The sequence below is a fragment of the Hyperolius riggenbachi genome, chromosome 8, assembly GCF_040937935.1.
Source record: "Hyperolius riggenbachi isolate aHypRig1 chromosome 8, aHypRig1.pri, whole genome shotgun sequence".
Classification (NCBI taxonomy): domain Eukaryota; kingdom Metazoa; phylum Chordata; class Amphibia; order Anura; family Hyperoliidae; genus Hyperolius; species Hyperolius riggenbachi.
The window spans coordinates 175,121,807-175,145,225 of NC_090653.1; the positions used below are offsets into that span (position 1 = coordinate 175,121,807).

The 23,419-nt window shown below is 44.9% G+C and overlaps 1 protein-coding gene and 1 long non-coding RNA gene across 3 annotated transcripts in view; one reads left to right on the top strand and one right to left on the bottom strand.

The window, feature by feature from the left end:
* MSN (moesin) overlaps positions 1-23,419 on the bottom strand; it is a 211,265-nt gene that overhangs the window by 49,509 nt on the left and 138,337 nt on the right. For both annotated transcript variants that reach the window (XM_068247677.1, XM_068247678.1), the window contains exons 5-6: positions 21,694-21,777; positions 10,356-10,502 (exon numbers count right to left, since the gene is read on the bottom strand). In XM_068247677.1, coding sequence (XP_068103778.1) covers positions 10,356-10,502; positions 21,694-21,777 — 231 coding nt within the window. The remainder of the gene's footprint in view (positions 1-10,355; positions 10,503-21,693; positions 21,778-23,419) is intronic.
* Positions 18,757-23,419, top strand: part of LOC137527195 (uncharacterized) — a 46,511-nt gene continuing 41,848 nt past the window's right edge. The window contains exon 1 of the long non-coding RNA XR_011023163.1: positions 18,757-18,826. This is a non-coding gene — a long non-coding RNA (uncharacterized lncRNA). The remainder of the gene's footprint in view (positions 18,827-23,419) is intronic.

Here is a 23,419-nt window from a genome sequence, read left to right on the forward strand (position 1 = left end):
CCTAGTGCCTTGGGGTTTGTGGATGTCGGGGATCAGAGCCTGTGAGAGGGAGGGTGTCAACAGCCACCTGATTGATCTTCAGCCAGAAGGGTGAAGAAACGCACTGCCCGATTATCATTACCCAGTCTTTCATACACTGACAGTCTTGGTGGGAGTGTCTGAGGGCTGGGAGTTGGGAGGGCTAATGAATACTAAATTAGGAGAAAGAGAGCAAGCAGGGTAAGGGAGGAAATACATCACGATTGGCTTCAGACACAGACAGTCAAAGATGGAAATGGTCAGGGACATAAATCTCGTTGTATACTATATAAAAATCACTGAAATCAAAAGGTGGACAGTGCAATATATATGTTATGTAAGTACAGCCAGTATTTATCTACTGATACATGTGTTGTATTTCTCTGAGACCATATACCTAACAGCTTCATTTTAAATCCCCTGCCGCGGGGGACTTCTGGAGCCCTACCGAAGGCAGGTGGCTCCATACTGCGCACGTGCAAGTGCGCAAGAGAGGATGCTCGCACGTGCGTAGTATGAAGTGGCCCATCTTCGGGAGCAATCGAGCCTTCGGTGGCAGGGACAGTAATATTAGACCAAATTGGTTAAATACTGCTACGGGGGGAGCCAGCACTGAAATGGGGACCGGGAGAGGAGAGGGAAGGCTCTATAGGATCCAGAGCCTTTCCTCTCCTTAAAGGACTTCGAGGCCAAAATTAATAAAATCACACTATACCTTTTTTTTTTTGCAGAATCCACGGAGGACGTCCTGCCTGTCCTCCGCTCCGTTCCGCCATCAATGCAGGTCTTATCATTCCCCTACGGCTCGACCCGACCCCACCGAACGGGTCGCATGGATGCCACCTCTAATATGGCCGCCGCCTTGCTCCACGGCTGCGCAGTACGCTTTGTCGCTAGCGCGACTGCGCAGCCTGTGTGCGCCCGCCCGACGTACGCTTGGGGAGCATGCTGGGACCTAGTACCCGGCGGGAGGCGGGCAATAGGCTGCGCAGTCGCGGTGTGTGTGTGTGTGTGTGTGTGTGTGTGTGTGTGTGTGTAAAAGCCTCAGGGGGCCACATTCGGCCTGCGGGCCTTTGTTTGAGGACCACTGACCTAATTGATAAAAATAACCTTTTAACACATTTACAATCAACATACAATCACTCAAAGTAAGTTGTTTCTGAATAATTTCATTGTAATATTACTTCCCTTAAGTATATTTTGCTCTTTGGGAGCTTAAAAATTAACATAGATAAGGTGAAAACAGATTAAAACTGGTGAAAAAGCTTTGTGATTCATGCCCAGTGTATGGTGATGATACTTGATATGGAAATAAGGGTGGATTTTGACAGTGTGCACTTTTCACTTTGAACTGAGAAAATAGTTTGTTTTTTTTATTTTAAATGGTAAAAATGGGGGGGGGGAATGGGGGACAGGTTAATGGGTTAGATGAATCTATCATTTTATTATGTAGAGGGCATGGTTGTTAAAGTGGGCATGGTTGTTAAAGTGGACATGGCTAAACAGTGTTTTTTTGTAATACATTTTTCATTGCACCCCCATTATTACATTTTACTGGTACATTGCCCCATTGGGCCTATGGTCCCCCTCCCTTATACAAATATTCCCCCATAATGTCACCCAGTATAGGATATAGACAGATGTGCCCCAGTATTAGGCAGCCCCTCTATGCAGAGTTTGTGAAGGAAGCGCTGCTGGGAGAAGCATCTCTTGCCTCTCCTGGTTCCAGCAATGGTTCCAGCAGGAGCTTCTGTGTACAACACTGCAGTCAGCCCTGTACTTTCTAATGGATTCAGCAGTACGGTTTGAAAATGAGTAACACTTCTGGAGAGATTTAAGAATGCACATGTCCTAAAAGTTTTAGTGGGCCTGAGCCCACTAACGCAGTTGTGTCCGCTTTTCAGCATCTTTAACATTGATGTGTAAATGCAGAATTATACATTTTTCATCTATTATAATTTTCACATAACACGTCACACAGTTATAAAAAAATAAAAATGAATTCTTTGGCCCTTCCCGATTAGGGAATATGCCATATTTTATTACTAGCCAAGCACGCAGTGGACAGTTATCCCCAGCCTGCGCGTCTTTATCAGTCGGATGCGTTCGCTAGGGTGACCGTTCAGGGCCCTAGTGCTGTAAAGATGCTTCGCTAGGCAACAGCAGAGCAAAACATTTGTAGAGCATTGGGGCCCCAAACTTTCGCCCTAGCGATCGCATTCGATTGCTACAAGCAGCAGTTATTAAAAGTTTATGTTCAACTTGTGTCATATATTGCTATACTACGCCTCCTTAATTAAGCTTGCTAAGACAGGGCGTGGCCATGCGCGAGTGCTGAGCGGACGTGTTTTCTTGGAGCTCCGGGTGCGGCCCTCATTAACAGCCCCTATCCTGCTTTTCACCTGACTTTAAGCGCCGCTAAGGCTGTGGCTGGATGACCCACACTCTCCTGTGTCCCCTGGATGTCGCTTAGCAAGAGGGGCAGGCGCGGATCGGCTACTGCGAAGGGCTCCACTAACCTCACGGAAGTAGGCCCCGCCGCCATCTTACCTGCTGTGCGGAGGAAGCCAAAGGCAACCCAAACCATGCCGACGAAGGAGGACGCGGAACAACCCGACATGGCCATGCTACTTGCAGCCATCACCAGCTGCAAGGACCTCATAGCCTCCACCAGAGACTCTCTTGCCACCAAAATCGACCACGTGGAGTCACAGGTCACTATACTCCGACATGACCTCGTCAACATCCGAGACCGCACCGGAGAGGTAGAGCGCCGGGTGGGGGAGGCAGAGGACGCTATAACCACGCTCCGTAAATCATCCGACGACTACCAGTCCAGGATACAACGCCTTCAGGAGAGAGCGGAGGATAGTAAAAATCGAAACCGCCGCAACAACCTCCGACTCCTGGGACTCCCTGAGGGGGTAGAGGGAGAGGATCCTGTGGCCTTTACTACAACGATGCTCCGCCGTTTGTTCCCAGACGCAAACTTCTCCACTTGTTTTGTGATAGAGAGAGCTCATCGTCTGCAAACACGCACCAAGCTACCAGGCGGGGTCCCTAGGCCCTTCATCTTTAAACTGATGAATTACCAGGACCGTGACGCCATTTTGAGAGAGGCCCGAAAGATGGAGGAGGTCCGTTATGAGAATGCTGTCTTGATGTTCTTCCCTGACTTAGCAACCGAGACACAACGTAAAAGGAAGCTCTTTGACAACGTCCGCTCTCGGCTTCGAAAGAAAGGGCTGAAGTATGCAATGCTATTCCCTGCTAAGTTGCGTGTACAGCATCAGGATAAGGCTCACTTCTTCACCACGCCACAGGAGGCCTCGGACTGGATAGACACGCTCAAGGACTGACAGGAGGTGGTAAGACTATGCCGACTCAATTAACCTCTGTGCTAATATGCTTATTTTTTTACTTTTTGCCCCCCTTTTTTCTGGGCTTTATCTCCAAGCACCACACTTATGTATAGTGCTTCGTCAGCCCATGGCATTGTTAGAAGGGACCTTGCACCGAAGCACTTACTCCTCTATTGCTGGGTAGGGCTGCTTACCCCAAGGACACTCATCTCTACGGAATCCGTATTCACCAATGCAGTTGTTTTCTCTTTCAAGCAGCAAGCTCCATATTAGGAGGACATTATCTTCCTTTGCTACCCTGCAGGCTCTAACCCGGCTATAAAGGACTGTTGATTTAGCTTGATAGACACTGGTCCTCTTATCTATCGGAAGGTTTGATGTTTATACAAAATGTATGCTTATTTCTATTTTTACGTTATATGTTATAGGTGGGGCTATAATCACTCCAATGCACACTGCGAGGGGGCTGATTTGTGCTTGCTCCATGCACCAGCTCTGCTTGATGTAAATGGGACACGGGGGGGGGGTTAGGGACTCGGAACTGTTGCACTTATATGTTTCACTGTGCCTGGGGCCCCTCGGCCGGCACCTGCGCATGGTTACCTTCCATAGTTGCGCGGGCCCGGGATCCAAGCACCTTCGAGATTGGGTTGAAGCTGCGGGGTGGGACTGTGAGTATTAGGTCTGAGTGGGGGTGGGAGGGGAGGGGGGGGGTAGTTTAGTATTAAGGGGGGAATTTAGAGTCTGGGTCTCTTTCTCTGCTCCTATGTTTTATGTACCGGTTGTATGCATATTTTCCCCTCACTACGACTATGGCTAAGAGAACTGAACAACTTAAAGAGACTCTGTAACAAAAATTGCATCCTGTTTTTTATCATCCTACAAGTTCCAAAAGCTATTCTAATGTGTTCTGGCTTACTGCAGCACGTTCTACTATCACCATCTCTGTAATAAATCAACTTATCTCTCTCTTGTCAGACTTGTCAGCCTGTGTCTGGAAGGCTGCCAAGTTCTTCAGTGTTGTGGTTCTGTGATGCATCTCCCCCCTCCAGGCCCCTCTCTGCACACTGCCTGTGTATTATTTAGATTTGGGCAGCTTCTCTCTTCTCTCTTATCTTTTACAAGCTGGATAAATCCTCCTCTGAGCTGGCTGGGCTTTCACATACTGAGGAATTACATACAGGCAGAGCTGTCTGCACTCTGCAGGAAGAAACAGCCTGACACTTCAGTGGAAGATAGCTGCAGGGGGAAAGAAACACACAAATGATCTCTTGAGATTCAAAAGGAAGGGTGTATACAGCCTGCTTGTGTATGGATGTATTTTTCTATGTGTGGACATACTGTACATCAACCTACTTCCTGTTTTGGTTGCCATTTTGTTTGTTTATAAACAAACTTTTAAAAACTGTTTTTAACCACTTTTAATGCGGCGAGGAGCGGCGAAATTGTGACAGAGGGTAATAGGAGATGTCGCCTAACGCACTGGTATGTTTACTTTTGTGCGATTTTAACAATACAGATTCTCTTTAAAATTACCTTGTGGAACGTCAGGGGGTTAAATTCAGCAATTAAAAGATCTTTAGTCTTCAATTTCCTTAAGAAATTTTCCCCTCAGATTATTATATTAGTCGAGACTCATTTGATGGGCAGCAAGCTCCTGGCGCTCAAGAAACCTTGGATAGGCAGTTCATAAACTTCCTCATACTCTTCCTACTCCAGGGGCGTCAGCATACTGGTCAAAAAAGGATTACCTTTTCAGTTGTTGCATCTGGATCTGGATGCTTCCGGCAGATACGTAATTATCCATGCCAAAATATATGAAGTGACCTTGGTCATTGCCGGGATCTACAACCCACCCCCAGGCACCTCTGACCTCTTACACGAAATCGCTCAGAAAACACTGACCTTTCCTACCCCATATAAATATTACATGGGTGACTTCAACATGGTCCCGTCTGCTGTTGATGACAGACTGACGCCCAGAACTTCCGAGCCTCCACACTTGCGAGACTGGTCCTCGGCATTTCTGCTGTGCGATATCTGGCGTTGGAAGCATCCAGATACTCCTGGGTATACGTGCCACTCCTTCTCATACCGGACTTTGTCCAGGATTGATTTAGCATTCACAACTTCGGCGGGACAGGCATTGGTTCACAATATTGCTATGTTACCCAGAGGGATATCGGATCACTGCCCAATAGAGCTCACGCTAGACCTGGGTCAGACATGCTCAGATTATGTGTGGAAGCTGGCCCCGCACTGGTTAGAGATCCCGAGGGTCCGTTACTCTGTTATGGACAAGATGAAGGAATATTGGCAACTCTCCCATGAACCTGTACCACCCCTGATCCAATGGGACGCCCACAAAGCTGTTACGCGGGGGGCATATATGTCAAGTATAGCTGAAGAAAAGAGACAGTCACAGATCATCCTGACAAATTTAGAGCAGAGAGCAGCAGAGGCAGAATAACAGTATGTAGCCAATAAGTCCGACTCCTCGTATGACCTATGGCAGTCTACTCTCCTGGCTCTCTCCACAAAACAACTGGATTATACTAAGCAAGGCATTCAAGCCAAAACTGCTAAAATCTTTGAGCACGGAGAGAAGACTGGCAGACTTCTGGCGCAATTAGTAAACCAGGAGAAGGCCATCACTCAGATAGCAAGGCTAGTAACAGACACTTCTATGGAACTTACACACCCGGGAGACATTAATGATGAATTTAAAAAAATATTACGCTAAACTATACTCCTCTACAGTTTCTAAGTCCCCTCTTGAAATCCAAAACTTCCTTACACATATTTCTTTGCCCCGACTCTCACATGACAATTTTGAAGAATTAGAGGCCGAAATTACTCTCCAGGAGGTCTGCCAAGCCATCTCCTCACTCAAAACTAGAAAATCCCCTGGGCTTGATGGACTTCCAGCAGAGCTATATGCCAAATATAAAAAGCAATTGGCACCTCAACTCCTTAAGGTTTTCAAGGAAATGCGCACCACGGGCGTGGTTTCTCCAACTATGTCCGAGGCACTAATCACGCTTATCCTTAAGAAAGACAAGGATCCCACGTCATGCTCCTCGTATCGACCAATCTCACTCTTAAATGTAGATAGTAAGATTCTGGCGAAAATTATGGCCAGGCGCCTTAATGAGGTTATTGCATCTCTGGTGCACTCTGACCAATCAGGTTTCATACCTGGCAAGGGGTGTGACATAAATCTACGCAGACTCATGACAAACTTATCCACTCGACACTCCAATTGCGGATCAAGGGTTATAGCATCCTTTGATGCTTAAAAAGCTTTTGATAGTGTCGAGTGGATTTATCTGTGGGAAGTACTTAAAAAGTTTAACTTTGGCCCCAATTTCTTAACCTATGTGCAAGCCCTATATTCTTCCCCTAAAGCGAAGGTCAGAACCGGGGCAAAAATATCGCCTTTCTTTCCCTTGGCACGGGGCACTCGCCAGGGGTGTTCTCTCTCTCCGGCGCTCTTTGCGCTGGCGGTGGAGCCTCTGGCGGCGCTGCTCCGATCATCTAACGAAATTGAGGGCTTGCGTCTGGGGAGCCTTGAGGAAAAGGTCTCCCTATACGCGGACGACCTGCTCTTGTACTTGGCTGACCCCCGCAAGTCGCTTGATACGGCCCTTCAGCTGATTTCGGAGTTTGGCACCTACTCCGGGCTGGTAATTGGAGCAAATCCCTTTTACTGCCGCTGGACCCATATCCCACTTTAGATCCCCCCGTACACCCCTTGAAAGTGGTACAGAAATTAAAGTATCTTGGCATTACTGTCTCCTCCAATCCTCAGGATTTCCATGACCTCAATGTAGCCCCCACTGTGGACCTGGTCAGGGAGAAACTGCGCGCGTGGAAATCCCTTCCGATATCCCTCTTGGGTCGCTGCAACCTGTTCAAAATGTATGTCCTGCCTAAGTTTCTATACTTATTCCGAAATACACCAATGGTCCTCTCGCCCCGTTTTTTTTCAAGAAATGGATAAACTTTTAACCTCCTTTCTTTGGTCCCCCTCTTCGCCACGTATTGCCCTGGGGAGTCTGCAGCTTCCTGTCGATAGGGGTGGGATTGCACTTCCTAATCTTAAACTTTATTACTGGTCAGCTGTTTTAGTTTCAATCTACTGGTGGTTCGCCCAGTCCTCAGACAATCCAGCTACTGTTTTGGAGGCAGCTATTCTAGGCTCGCCCATGGCCCTCTCCAGCTTGCCTTTCAGAGGACCCAAAGCCCTTGCCTCCCTGACTATGCCCATGGTCACAGCAGTCAAAGTGTGGGAATCTGCAGGTTCCTTTTTGTCCCAGCCAGGACAATGGTCTCCACATACTCCCTTGTGGAACAATATTAAATTAAAAGAATTCCTAAGTATACCAGATCCAGCGATATGGGCAGACAGGGGAATAGTTAAGCTGCGGGATATAGCAGAAGGCAACACAATTAGGCAATTCAATGACCTGAAAGCCCAATACTCACTACCTAATCATATGTTCTTTCGCTACCTACAATTGAGACACGCTTTTGCAGCACAATTTAGACCAGCTGACCTGAGAGTGCAATCTCACCCCTTGGAAAATCTACTGTCCCACTCCGGCTTGACGGGGTTAGTATCACAAATCTATGCTCTTTTGACGAACCATGTGGCGGGTACGGCTGTTAGACTCCTTGAGGCTTGGCGAAAAGATATTCCCAGTCTGTCCGAGGAGGAGTGGACGGAATCTACAGCTCACTTCATTTCTACCCCTATTGCAGCTAAGGACAAGTTAATTTCCCTTAAATTTTTGTATCGGGTATATTTCACCCCACACCGTCTCTCTAAAATGAGTAGGGGAGGGGGGGGGGGGGGACATGTTGGCGTTGCCATGCAAACGATGCTGACTCATTTCATATCTTCTGGTCATGCACCCATATCCGATCCTTCTGGGTTGACGTTCACGATCTACTTTCATCCCTTTTTGAGGGGAAAGTCCCATATACGGCCACAGCATTGCTCTTGGGTGCATTTGGGAAAACGACCCTTTCGGAGAGAGGGGTCTTCTTGGCTCGCCTACTTTTGGTATATGCCAGGAGGGCCATCGCTCTGCAGTGGAAGAAGACTGTTCCGCCAACGGTCTCAGAATTTAAGTCAGGAGTAAATGCTGACCTACCTATCTATAAGTCCAGCTACGAAAATAGAGGCTCACCTAAGAAATTCTATAAGATATGGAAACGCTGGTTGTCACTTTTTAGAATTGACATTTAATGCCTGTTCATAATAATTTCACTAATGCAAGATTATGATCTGACTCATCCTTGGGAGGGGGAGGGGGGAACCAGACTCTGTGGGGTTGTTGGGGGGGGGGGGAGGGGGATTGAATGTTTTCTTATCTTTTGTATGTACCTGAAAAATTCAATAAAATGTTTTACAAAAAAAAAAAAAAAAGCTTGCTAAGACATCTTTATAGAGATTACCACGTTGGAATATATTGAGAACCTCTTTAGTATCAACAAATGATAATCTATTGGATGATTTTCTCTAATCGATTGTCATTTCTAAACAGCACTGGTACACTAAGTGGACAAAATGTATTTTTGTGCACTTTTGGTAGGGCTAAACAATTGGCTTAAAGGAATACCATCGATACCCAAGTGTTCTAAAATGACAATGTACAAATAATGTCTAAGTAGCTGTGTAAACATTTTCCTACTTTTCATGTTAAATATCAGAGGCAAAAGCTGTAATTTATTGAGGGTAGGATTTAGCTATATTGGGACAAATCAATTGCAGAAGGGGTGTCTGCTTCAATGCACAGCCAGAGTTGCATATCAGACTACAGAAAGCAAATATCAAACATATCAAACTCTGAAAGCAAAAACAGACAGAAGAGACAGAAGCTGCAGCTGTTCTCTCTGTCACATGCAGAGTTGCACATAGAGTTAACTGATCAAGTGTGAGGGGAATTTCCCCTCTCCTCATGGCTCAGTCTGCCCTCAGTTTTGGCGTCAGTAAAGTTTGAATGTATTTTGATAACAGTAAACAAAGAAGTTGCAACTAAAATGTATACACCAGTACTTAGCAGAACTTCCCAAACAATTCCTGTGTCAATTGAAAAAAAATATGTGAATCGATAGTAATCCTTTAAGTGGGTGATCTGCTTTTGAGGACTCTAACCACTTTACACTTTAAAGAAAACCTGTAACGACAAAAACGTCCCCTGGGGGGTACTCACCTCGGGTGGGTGAAGCCTCCGGATCCTATTGAGGCTTCCTGTCCTCCTGGTCCCATGGTGGCGGTGATAAAGCTCCCCGAACAGCGCAGGCACAGTATCGGCTCTCCGCCTCGGAGATAGGTGGAAATAGCCAATCGCTGTCGGGCCGCTCTACTGCGTAGACGAAAGTCTCCTGCGCAGTAGAGCGGACTCGACTGAGATTGGCTATTTTCGCCTATCTCCGTGCGGAGAGCCGCTACAGCGCCCCCGCTGGAGCCAGGCAAGGTAAATAAATCAGCGCTCATCAGGCTTGTCGAGGGAGGATTCTGGGACACTTCGGGGGAGCCAGCGCTGGACTGCCTGCAGCTACAGTGGTGGGGGAAGCCTCATTGGGACCCTGAGGCTTTCCCCTCCCAGGGCGAGTACCCCCCCTCCCCCCAGGGGAACTTTTTTTGTAACAGGTTCTCTTTAAACAATATTTTTTTTACAAGCCCAACAGGTACAGTATATGATGTGAGCCAACACATTTTTTCAAATGCTTTCTGTGAAGACAAACATTTCAAAAAACTTAATAGAGAAGGTTTTCCAATAACTGGTGAATTTATAAATAAAGGTGCAGATATAGGTTGCTCTGGACAACAGGCCCAATTTTTTTTTTCTTTCACTTGCCTTGTATACCACCTCAACGATAGTAGCCGTCCAATTAAATTTGGCAGTAGGCAACTATGAATTCCTGAAGAACGTAGACAACAGTTGTGAGAGTTAAAATAATTACCTGTCATTTTGTTCATAGATGTTGAGACCCAATGCATCCACTCCAAGCCAAAGTTCTGATCCTTTCTTATTCTTGATACTAAAGTAGTTCACGCCATACATCTCTAAATCTTGTGCTATTTTTAGGTACTCTAAAATAGCATCCTCTCTGTAGAAAAGTAAAGATCATCATCAATAAATAGTAGAAGGTGGAACAGAAAGTTGTTCAGAATTATCAAGAACAGGATAATCGTAACATATTGCAGAAGGATCTGGATAGGATGGCTATATGGGACAGTAAATCGATTAAATTCAATGATGAAAAATGTTAAGTCCTACAACTTGGTCATAACAGTCTAGCATAGGTGTACCCTTTGGGTATATCACAAAGGTAAATCCTGACCGCACAACATTTTCCATTTTGTATATCAATGGGATACACATGGGGACATCAAAGTTGGGGAGATGCTTTAGTACTGGTTGACAAGTTAAAAAAAAAAACCTATTCAATGCAGCTGCAGCTAAAGCAAATACACATTAATTTTGAGGTGCATTAGAAAGGGAAATAAAAACTTGGGATGCTAGCATATTACTGACCCTGTTTAGCTCTCCCATAAGGCCGCATCTGGAATATGGAATTCAGTTCTGGGCATTGCATTACAGAAGGGACATGGAGTGTTAGAGCAATACCAGTTGGCTGGCAGTCCTGCTGATCTCTTTGGCTGCAGTAGTGGCTGAATCTCACACCTGAAACAAGCATGCAGCTAATCCATCCTGACTTCAGTCAGAGCACATGATCTGCATGCAAATGCTTTAGAGGAGCAGGTATAAATACACAAGAGGGCAATACCGTAATAGCTTTGCAGATGAAGTTTTTATCCCTAGGATTGTGCAAAGGACTAGGGGACATGACGAGCATGGATGGTGGAAAAAAAGTTTGAAATATATTAGTAGTAATGGCAAATTCTGTATATGGGTTTAACCTCCCTGGCGGTTGGATTATTTCCAGATTTTAGGGTCTAAAAGCAGTGCAATTTTTTAGCATGCTTTTAGACGCTAAAATCAACAAAAAACAAACACTGCAGAGAAATCTATGGCAGCCCTGGATTTACTCACCTTCCTGTGATCCAGCGCTGCAATTCTCCCTCTGTCCTCAAGGTGGCACTGGAACCCTAAAATGAGATCACCGTCTGTAGTCATGACGACAGGCAGTGACCTCTCCATGGGGATTCAGACCCCCCGAAGACAGGAAGGAGAATTGCTGCTGCGTCCGTTTCCCGGGGGAGGGAGTTAAACCGCCCACTGCACGCTGCACTAAACTGCATAAAACTCCCAGCGGCTGCCGCAAGTCAGGCTCTGGGTTACTAGGTAATATGTACTAGGTAATTCCCGGCAATGTTGATCCAGGGATTTTATCTGATTGCCATCTGGAGTCAGAAAGAAATGCTAATCGATCCAAGCCTTTTAATGCCTCGTACAAACCAGGCAATTTCCCATCAGATAGATGGTCAAAAATTTCCCAGGGGGTGCTGTTACAGGGAGATGGAAAGCAAGAACAGGAAGATGAAAGTAGTAAATGCGTAGCAATGTGAGTATTTGTTTACCCCCGCCACTATTTGTGTGTAACCCCCCCCCCCCCCCCTCGAAAACTAGTAAAATGTGATTGGGCATGGTATGATTACCATGCACAATCAAACTCTAGTCCCCATACAGCATTGGTCAGGCCAAAAAGAACATGGGAAGCCTCTGGACTATAGAGGTTTCTTTCTACTTAGGCAAGTAGTTAACTTTTTGGGGGGGGGGGAATAGTACAAGTTTACTTGTACTATCCGTTTTCCTAGTTTTTTTTCTACTCTGGTATACTTTAAAGTGGATCTGAGATTAACTTTTACTCATTGCGTAATTATATGCAATAATAATTTTACTCATTTCATAATTGTGTTCCTTTCATATAGTTTATAGGGCATTTCTCAAGCCAAATACTTTTTTGTTTTAATACTCTAATTACCTATAAACTAAACAAGCCTCGTCCACAGCTTTTCAGAGTGCCTTGGTATTTTCAGACAGTAGAAAGGGTTCAGAGCTCAGTCTGGGCAGGAGGAGGGGGAGGTGTTACTTGCCAGAGGGGAGGAGGGAGGAGGAGAGGGTATTGAGCTGAGGGCTGGAGATGCTATCAGCTTGCCTGTATAAATGTTTACAAACAACATGGCTGCCACCATTGTATCACAGGAAGAAAATAATTTTCTGTTGAAGCGGTTTGAAACTAGATTTGCTGTGTAAACTATCTAAACTTAAGATAAGATATATAGACAAGTTACGTGTTAGAGTTAGTTTTTCATCTCGGATCCGCTTTAAGGCGTTCTGATTACTGACCTGCATACCCTTCAAAGTATGTTACTAAGCTTTGTTTTGTTTGTTTAATTGTCTAAAGGAGACCAGAGCTACAGCCTTAAAAGGTTGAAATCAGATCTGACATGTTGGAAATAATCGATCTGACAGTAAATCTGCCAGAAAATCTCATAGTGTGTACCTAGCATAAGCTTTACATTAAAATATTTTTTTTTAAAAAACTGCTTGTTTTGAAAATTTTCTGTCCACAAAATATGCATGCTTTGTAAAGCTTCAACCATCACCCCAAAGGCAACTACCTGTGCTTGCCTTCAGTACCAAAATTGTGTATACAATTCTTGCTAAGCAATGGTGCAGTCTTTGCCTAGATCTTTGAAATCTGCCCACAAAACAGCAGTTTATGTTGTGAAACTGATTTTGTGAGAAAGGGTCCTTAAGGCTGCTTTCACAGTGGGACATTACAGGTGCACGTTAGAGCAGCCTGTAACGCAGCCCAACTCACAGTAATGAAAAATCAATGGGCGGTTCACAGTGCCCATGTTGCGTTACAGTGTAACGCTGGACATTCAAATAACGTGCAGCATGCTGTGCGTGATAGGTGGTTTTAGCAGAGTTAGACTGTTTGCACATGCTCAGTAAGGGGAGATTCTGCTATTGTTCCTAGCCACATGGCTAATTAATATTCACTGCACTGTAGTGTTGTCTAGATCATGACCAATTCGGATCTTTTTTGTGAGTCGAATCAACCAGATCATCACAATGAAGGATTCGGTTCACAGTGCATGTCTGGAAGAAACAGGAACTGCACAAGCACAATCTTCCTGCTGCATCTCTCCCTTCCCCATTAGCACCCTCAATGTGCCCTCATTCTCCTGCACCTCTCACTCTGCTGTATCCCTGCTTCCCTAGTAAAATGGAGAGAAGCGGGCACTGCTGCATAAAATACCTTTATTGTGGCTGGGTGACAGAGTGGTCAGCAGTGGGGGGAGAGGGTTGCCTGACAGCGGTTTCGCAGGTATACAACCTGCTTCTTCACAGGCTAAAAGACAACTGCAACACATTTCATTATGTGGATACATTTCCAAACAGCTAGGGGAGGGACTTTTGCCTGAATTCCCCAGGAAGTCGGTGTGGTACTCCCTCCCCAAGGTCCACAAGGACCCTGTCCGCCCCCCGGGGCGTCCGATTGTGTCAGCTAGGGGTTCTTTGACTGAACCTCTATCGAGGTATCTTGATTACACCTTGAGACCATTTTTGAGAGTGGTAGAAACCCATCTGGCTGACACCTTGGACGTCCTGGGGAAGTTGGAGGGGGTGGCACTTGGGGAGGGAGTACGGTTGGCATCAGATGTTGTCAACCTTTACACACGTATTCCACAGGATCTGGGTACCCGTGTAATTGGTGAATTACTGGAAAAACAAGGGAAAGATGAATTATGGGTACAGTATCTTTGCGACTGTTTACACTTATCTCCCACAATGCATTTATGTTTAACAATAGGTGGTATCGCCAGTGCTCAGGAGTGGCGATGGGGACACCCGTGGCCCCAACTTTCTCCAACCTGTTTCTATGGGGATGGGAGAGCAAGGTGATCCTGAATGACACCAATCCATTTAAACCCTTGATTGGCCACTGGTACAGATATGTGGATGACGTCTTCCTCACATGGAAAGGGTCTGATTACCAATTTGATAGCTTTCTTGAGTTCTTGAATTCCAACGATTACAATATGCAATTCACTGGAGTGATGGGCGATGATCGTTTGGAGTTCTTGGACTTGGAAATCTTTACTGAGGATGGGTATCTACAAACCAGAGGCCATAGAAAAGCTACGGCCACAAATTCTATGCTTTTGAGTACCAGTTATCATCCTGCCCATACGATAAGGTCTATCCCCTATGGCCAGTTTGTGAGACTGAAAAGGAACAACTCCAAACGTGAGGAATTTGTCAAACAAAGCCAAGAATTGGCAGTCAGATTGGCCAATCGGGGATACACCTTACAGGACTTGAACAAAGCTTTTAAGAAAGCAGACTCTCTGAAGAGAGAGGATATTGTCACAAATAAACAGAAGAAGCGACACAGTCAGAGATCATCAGGGGGAGGTAGACAGCAGCAGAGAGTGAATGACCGGTTTACTTGTATCTTTGATTTCTCACCGATGGCTGACCAGATTAAAACGATCTTGTATAAACACTGGCATGTCCTGCAGGGCGAGCCCTGCCTTGCTAGTATTTCCAAACAAAGACCTTATAACATTTAGGAGGGCACGCACTGTGGGAGATGTCATAACCAGTAGTGAGTATTTTGTTCCTAACGTACCCGGTTGGTTGCAAAGGTCAAGACCTACTGGGGGATTTAGATGTGGCAATTGCAATCATTGCCACCAGTATGTAACGGGATGCAGCATCCGATTGGGAGGTCAAGTTCTACCAATTAAGCAATTTTTACATTGCCGAAGTAAATTTACTGCTTACTGTATTTTGTGCATATGTGGCAGTTTTTATATTGGCCAAACGACTCGGATGCTGTGTACCCGTTACCAGGAACATGTTAACTCAGTAAGAACAGGTGTAGGAGCAGGTAGATTTATTAGACATGTAAGGGAGAAGCATGATGGAAATGCTACATGCCTGAGATTTGCTGGTATTTTGACTGTGGAGGTGCCCCGGAGGGGTAGGAATCGAGAACAAATGTTGCTACAGCAGGAAGCAAGGATAATCTCGTTCACTAAAGCGTGTGGCCCTTTGGGATTGAATGACAGGAATGAGCTGCACGGCTTCCTTAATAAATATAATTGATGCAACTATGTATATCGCCCCTTTTAGGGGCAAATCCAGGATTTCCAGGGGTGGGGGAATTCCTGAAAGCGGTGTGTGGGAGTGGCCAAAACATGGAGTGGGTGGAGCCAAATACTAGCAGTTTCTAGGCTAAATTGCACTCAGGGTGAGGGCGTGAAATGCGCCCCCAACATGGAGACAGGTATAGGTGCCCGCAGTATAGGTAGCCAGCTATAGGTCCCCCCCAGTATAGGTAGCCCATATAGTTGACCCCAGTATAGGTTAGATAGGTATATGCCCCCAGTATAGCTTAGATAGGTATATGTCCGCAGTATAGATTAGATAAGTATATGCCCAGTATAGCTTAGATAGGTATATGCCCCCCAGTATACATTAGATGGGTATATGGCCCCCAGTATAGATTAGATAGGTATATGGCCCCCAGTATAGATTAGATAGGTATATGGCCCCCAGTATAGATTAGATAGGTATATGGCCCCCAGTATAGCTTAGATAGGTATATGGCCCCCAGTATAGCTTAGATAGGTATATGGCCCCCAGTATAGCTTGGATAGGTATATGCCCCCCAGTATAGCTTAGATAGGTATATGCCCCCCAGTATAGCTTAGATAGGTATATGCCCCCCAGTATAGCTTAGATAGGTATATGCCTCCCAGTATAGCTTAGATAGGTATATGCCCCAGTATAGCTTAGATAGGTATATGCCCCCCAGTATAGCTTAGATAGGTATATGCCCCCCAGTATAGATTAGATAGGTATATGCCCCCCAGTATAAGTTAGATAGGTATATGCCCAAAGATAGATTAGATAGGTAGGCGGGGGGAGCGGGGAGAGAGGAGTTTCCACTTACCTGTCTTCATCCTGCACGCAGCTTCTATCTTCATCCTCTCCCGGCGCGCGTCGCATCGGTAAGAGCTCCCCCTGTGATGACATGCGGTTACGTCATCACAGGGGGCGCTGTTACCATAACGACAGACGCTGGCCGGGACAGGATGTAGATAGAAGCTGGCAGGATCGAGGAAGGTAAGTGGAAAGTCTTCTCGCCGCAGCTTCCCGTACGCCCGCTGCCCGCCGCCAGCAGCAAGCGAGGCCCCCTGCAGCGTGAGGCCTCGGGTGCCCCTGCTGCCAGTCAGACCCTCGGACCCTCCACCGTACACACATACGGCAGCCCCACTTCCAATATCGGTGCAAGGGAGGGGGGGTGTTCCAGACACCCGGAACACCCCCTTCCGCACGCCAGTGCCTTTACCCTTAGCTATACAGGGAGTGCAGAATTATTAGGCAAATGAGTATTTTGACCACATCATCCTATTTATGCATGTTGTCTTACTCCAAGCTGTATAGGCTCAAAAGCCTACTACCAATTAAGCATATTAGGTGATGTGCATCTCTGTAATGAGAAGGGGTGTGGTCTAATGACATCAACACCCTATATCAGGTGTGCATAATTATTAGGCAACTTCCTTTCCTTGGCAAAATGGGTCAAAAGAAGGACTTGACAGGCTCAGAAAAGTCAAAAATAGTGAGATATCTTGCAAAGGGATGGAGCACTCTTAAAATTGCAAATCTTCTGAAGTGTGATAATCGAGCAATAAAGCGTTTCATTCAAAATAGTCAACAGGGTCACAAGAAGTGTGTGGAAAAACCAAGGCCCAAAATAACTGCCCATGAACTGAGAAAAGTCAAGCGTGCAGCTGCCAAGATGCCACTTGCCACCAGTTTGGCCATATTTCAGAGCTGCAACATCACTGGAGTGTCCAAAAGCACAAGGTGTGCAGTACTCAGAGACATGGCCAAGGTAAGAAAGGCTGAAAGACGACCACCACTGAACAAGACACACAAGCTGAAAATGTCAATACTGGGCCAAGAAATATCTCAAGACTGATTTTTCTAAGGTTTTATGGACTGAAGAAATGAGAGTGAGTCTTGATGGGTCAGATGGATGGGCCGTGGCTGGATTGGTAAAGGGCAGAGAGCTCCAGTCCAACTCAGACGCCAGCAAGGTGGAGGTGGAGTACTGGTTTGGGCTGGTATCATCAAAGATGAGCTTGTGGGGCCTTTTCGGGTTGAGGATGGAGTCAAGCTCAACTCCCAGTCCTACTGCCAGTTTCTGGAAGACACCTTCTTCAAGCAGTGGTACAGGAAGAAGTCTGCATCCTTCAAGAAAAACATGATTTTCATGCAGGACAATGCTCCATCACACGCGTCCAATTACTCCACAGCATGGCTGGCAAGAAAGGGTATAAAAGAAGAAAAACTAATGACATGGCCTCCTTGTTCACCTGATCTGAACCCCATTGAGAACCTGTGGTCCATCATAAAATGTGAGATTTACAAGGAGGTAAAAACAGTACACCTCTCTAAACAGTGTCTGGGAGGCTGTGGTTGCTGCTGCACGCAATGTTGATGGTGAACAGATCAAAACACTGACAGAATCCATGGATGGCAGGCTTTTGAGTGTCCTTGCAAAGAAAGGTGGCTATATTGGTCACTGGTTTGTTTTTGTTTTGTTTTTGAATGTCAGAAAGGTATATTTGTGAATGTTGAGATGTTATATTGGTTTCACTGGTAAAAATAAATAATTGAAATGGGTATATATTTGTTTTTTAAGTTGCCTAATAATTATGCACAGTAATAGTCACCTGCACACACAGGTATCCCCCTAAAATAGTTAGAACTAAAAACAAACTAAAAACTACTTTCAAAAATATTCAGCTTTGATATTAATGAGTTTTGTGGGTTCATTGAGAACATGGTTGTTGTTCAATAATAAAATTATTCCTCAAAAATACTACTTGCCTAATAATTCTGCACTCCCTGTAGATTAGGTAACTTGTTGAAAGTCCATTGGTTCTTCTTTTTTCTCTTTCCCAATGTTGGGACTATAATGTCATGCAATATGTAGCAATATGCTAAGCATGGATGCGTGTATATTCACTGCTTTTATCTTTTATGTATTATTTGTACAGCCAAATGATCACCTATGCTATGTGGACTATCCCTGACGCCCTGATGACCTCTGCACGCGGACTAGCGGTGACACCGCATATCCAACTGGGTCCACGGAGGTGCCTTCCATAGGGACCGAAGGGGTTAATCCGCATTATGCAGCCAGCGTTAGTCGTGGCCGGGTCACCACGGCAACCTATGGATGCCATGAGTTTCTCCATGGATCGTCCCCCAGTGACGTAAGCAGAGCAGTGAGCTGATTGACGGGGAGACTCGCGGCTCGCGGACTGGCTGGAGCCGCTCACATGCTATGCAGGTGAGGAGGGGGGCGTGACTAGGAAGTGGCTGACAATGGCGTGCGCCTCAAGCTGGTTACGGCAAATCTACTGAATGGTGAGTGTGATGGCTTATGTTATCAATATGAAATGTCTTGCAGTTGTCTTTTAGCCTCTGAAGAAGCAGGTTGTATACCTGCGAAACAGCTGTCAGGCAACCCTCTCCCCCCACTGCTGACCACTCTGTAACCCGGCCACAATAAAGGGATTTTATGCAGCAGTGCCCGCTTCTCTCCTTCCTTCAAGACGCTGTGGCATATCGGTGCACGTTGCAGGTAAGCCCACCTGTGGCCGTTCCATCCCTGCCACATACTGGTGCCAGTTTTTCTATTTTTCTCTCCTCCACCATTATTCCCTAGTAAAATGATTCAAAGATTCGGTTCAAAGATCCGGATCTTTTCAATGATCTGATTCGAATCAACCGAATCATTGAAAAGATCCGGACTTCCCATGATAGCACCAAAAGCCTCATAACGCGGCTCAATCTGACGTCCAACACCCCCATGCGTTGCGTTAGGGGCACATTATGCGACTTTAACGTCCCCTGAAATGCAACGTCTTGGTGTGAAAGAGGCCTTAGGGTCTATTGCCACTAGGATATCACATTTCGCACAAGTCTTCCCTATATGCAATTTTTAGTGTTTTTATGCAAATTTCAATGTGAATTTTCATATGCGTCTAACAATCATTACATGGGAAACGGATGTGTGGTGCAGGAATCTGCAGCATGCCATCCATAATTTTTCTGCATTGAACTGCATGCAAAAACTCACATTCAATGGAAAGGACTACACTGACAGTTACATTTTCAATGCAAAAATTCGTATTGCGAATACCCACTTAGTGGAAACAGGTCCTTATTCTCATTTGCAACTACACAGTTACATCGTTAGTTTGGTTGAAACAAAAAAAAAAACAACAACAACAAAAAAAAAAACTGTCCATGTACAAACGGGGGGTGGGGGTTTGGGGGGGGTGTGTGTGAAGGCAAAAAACCCCCCCCCAAAAAAACACCTTACAAGGCCTAAGCAAATTAGCCTTAAGGGGCCCATTCCCCTAACGATTTTGCCGCCGATATACAGCAGATTCGATCACTGATCGAATCTGCTGTGAAATCGTTGCAAAAACGATTGATTTCCATCCGAAATCAATCGTTCCCGTCGAGCCGTCCGTGAGGAAGATTTTGCTCGATCGCCGGCGGGTCGGGAGTGCGTCGATAGCGGCGTTCGAATGCCCGACGACCGTCGCAATACATTACCTGTTCCGCCAGGCACGTGTCCCCTGGTCATCGCTGCTCCGTCTCCGCGCTGGGCTCAGAGTCCAGCAGGCTTTACTTCTTCCTGTCCCGGCAGGAAGTTTAAACAGTAAAGCGCCCTCTACTATTTAAACTTCCCCAGATAGAAAGAAGTGAAGCCAGCCGGAACCCGGAGCCCAGCGGAGACACGCTCCGGCGGAGCAAGTAATGTATGCCGGGGGGGAGGAGGGGCACAGCGGCAGCACCACCACAGAATGTGATCGGTTTCCAGTAAAGGCGGATACACGATCCCTCTCTGATCAGATTCGATCAGAGAAGGATCTATCAGTTGGTCGAATCTGATGGCAAATCGACCAGTGTATGGCCACCTTTAGAAGGGAAAAAATTCCTTCCCGACTCCAGATGACAGTCAGATAAATCTCTGGATTAACTCTCCTATGATTTACCTAATTATAGCCATGAATCCCCTTCAATGCAAGGAAAGCATCCAAGCCCTCTTTAAATGCAGATACAGTAAAACCCCCGTTTTCTAGAACTCAGTTAACTAGAAGTCTCAAGCAACCAGAAACTAAAGTCCTGGCCTTGCAGGATGCATACATCTACTTTTACACCACTTTATACAGTAATAAACCTCTGTTACATTAAGTTAAAAAAAGTGTCTGGTCTTAAATTTTTAATTACTGTATTTCAACATTAATTTAGGTTTGTGGACAGTGTGGGGTACAGTATATATATTTTTTTAACTAGGCCTATTTTTAACATCGACTCAAGCAACCTGGAACCACAGGCATCAGCTGATCCCCGTTGATGCGGGATAATGGGGGTTTTACTGTATAGAGTTTGCTATAATTATTTCCTGAGGTAAGATATTCCAAATTTTAAACACTCTCACTGTGAAGAACCCCTTTTTAAATAGATGACAAAACATTTTTTCCTCCATACGCAGATCATGTCTCCCCTTGTCTGCTGTACAACACTAGAGACAAAACGCTTATATGCCAAGCTTTGTACTGCCCTCTGATGTATTTATACAGGTTAATCAGGTCACCTCTCAGGGCTCTTTCAAACTAGGAGCTGATCCAAGCATTTTGACGGATCGCTCCTAGTTTGCGTTTAGAAAGGTAACATGAAAATCTATTTGACTTTCATGTTAACTTTCACATTAGACAAAGCGCTCCAGAGCGTTACGTTACAAAGCATCTGGGAGCTTCTGTGAGCAGCAATGTTTCCCCATAAAATGGGGGTAAATTAGAACTACCGCGGCTAATCAGCGCTCCACTGCAGGCCATTAACGTGTGCAGGAAATCCGTTCCTACACGCGTTTGGTAATGTGAAAGAACCCTTATTCGTCTTTTTTCAAAGCTACATAAGCCCAGTTTGTCCAACCTTTCTTAAAAGTGAGATCTTCCATCCTTCTGATTAATTTAGTTACCAGTCTTTGTACTCATTCTAGAAGGTCAATGTCCCAGAATCGTATTTGCTTTAGCTACCGCTGCTTGTCATTCTATACGATTACCTAACTTGTTACAGTATTTACATAAATGCAGATTACATTATATTCAAGACAATAGTTTCAGAGGGCACAAAGTTACTGAATGAAAGAAAACATTTTTGAAAATAAAATGCATAGAAATGGATTCTCTTAACATTGCAAATCAATAAAATATTACCTTAACATGCCTCTGTGTTCTTCATGCCAAACATGAATTCTGTCTTCCCACTGGTCCTTTGTGAGCTTATGCTGCTCTAGAACCCTATAAACAAAACAAATGTTTAGCATTTTTTACCTAAATGGAAAACATTAGAACAGAAAAATATAAAGTATATGGTATTTATCAGTTATGATCATTTAGGGCTTTGGGGTCCTTTCCACTTTTTAATTCAATCTTCAGATTAGATGTGATTTACCGATCAAAGTAATCTCCCGGATATCTTCCATCTCTCTGGAAAGTCTTTCAGAGTCTCTTACTCTGGCCAGATCTCTCCACATCTTTTGTCTGAGGGAGCACCTCAAGGCTCTGTCATTGTGCCCCTCTTCTTTTCCATCTACATGCATGGTCTTGGCAACTTAATCAACGCGTTTGATTTTCAATACCACTTATATGCAGCTCAACTCTCTCCTCACATGTGCTCCTGACTGCTTGTCTGCAATATTTTCTTTCATAACCTCTCGCTTCCTAAAGGACCACTAAAGCGAAAGGTATATGGAGGCTGCCATATTTATTTCCTTTTAAGAAATACCAGTTGCCTGGCTATCCTGATGATCCTCTGACTTTTAGCCATAGACCCTGAACAAGCATATGTAGATTAGGTGTTTCTGACACTACTGCTGCCAAATAGATCAGCAGTGCTGCCAGGGAACCGGTATATTTTGAAAGGAAATAAATATGTCAGCCTCCAAATTCACGGAATATGTTGACGCTGTATAACTTAAAGTGGATCCGAGATGAACTTTTACTCATTGCATAATTGTGTTCTTTTCCTATAGTTTATAGGGCATTCCTCAAGCCAAATACTTTTTTGTTTTAATACTCTAATTCCCTATAAACTAAATAAGCCCCACCCACAGTATTCAGAGAGCCTTGACAGTAGCAAGGGCTCATGGGAGCTCAGTCTGGGCAGGAGAAGGGGGTATTACTAGCCAGAGATTTCAGAGGCAGAGGGGAAAAGGGAAGAGGGGGGGGGGGGGGGATTAGGTTTTTTTCAGTCTGAGTGCTGATGGTGCAGATAAGCCTGCCTCTGTGTAATGTTTACAAACAACATGACTGCTGTCATTGTATCACGGGAATAAATAATCATATTCTATTAAAGCAGTATGCAGACAGATTTGCTGTTTAAACCATCTAAACTGTACATAAGATATATAGACAAGTTACTTGTTATAGTTAGTTTTTCATCTCGGATCCGCTTTAATAATCACAGCACCCTTTTTCCACTTGTAATTACATTTTTACTTAAACACCAACACCCTGCATTCTGCATTTACCTGCACTGGAGTTTCAGTAAAGTTAATGGAAGCACAATAAAATTGCACAGAAAATGCAGAGCTATGCAATTTCATTGTGATCCAGAAATTATAACACTTTTACCATGCTTTTTTTTTTAACTGGCGGAAATTGCAAATACAATCGCGTGACAATTGCGTGACAAAGCATGTGGTGAGAATAAATGAAATCACACTAATTGCAACTTTAAAGAGGAACTCCAGTGAAAATAATGTAATAAAAAAGTGCTTCATTTTTACAATAATCAGTGTTTGCTCATTGTAAAATCTTAAATCCCTGATTTACATTCTGACATTTATTACATGGTGACATTTTTACTGTGGACAGGTGATGTAGCTGCTGCATGCTTTTTTGGCAGTTGGAAACAGCTGTAAACCGCTATTTCCCACAA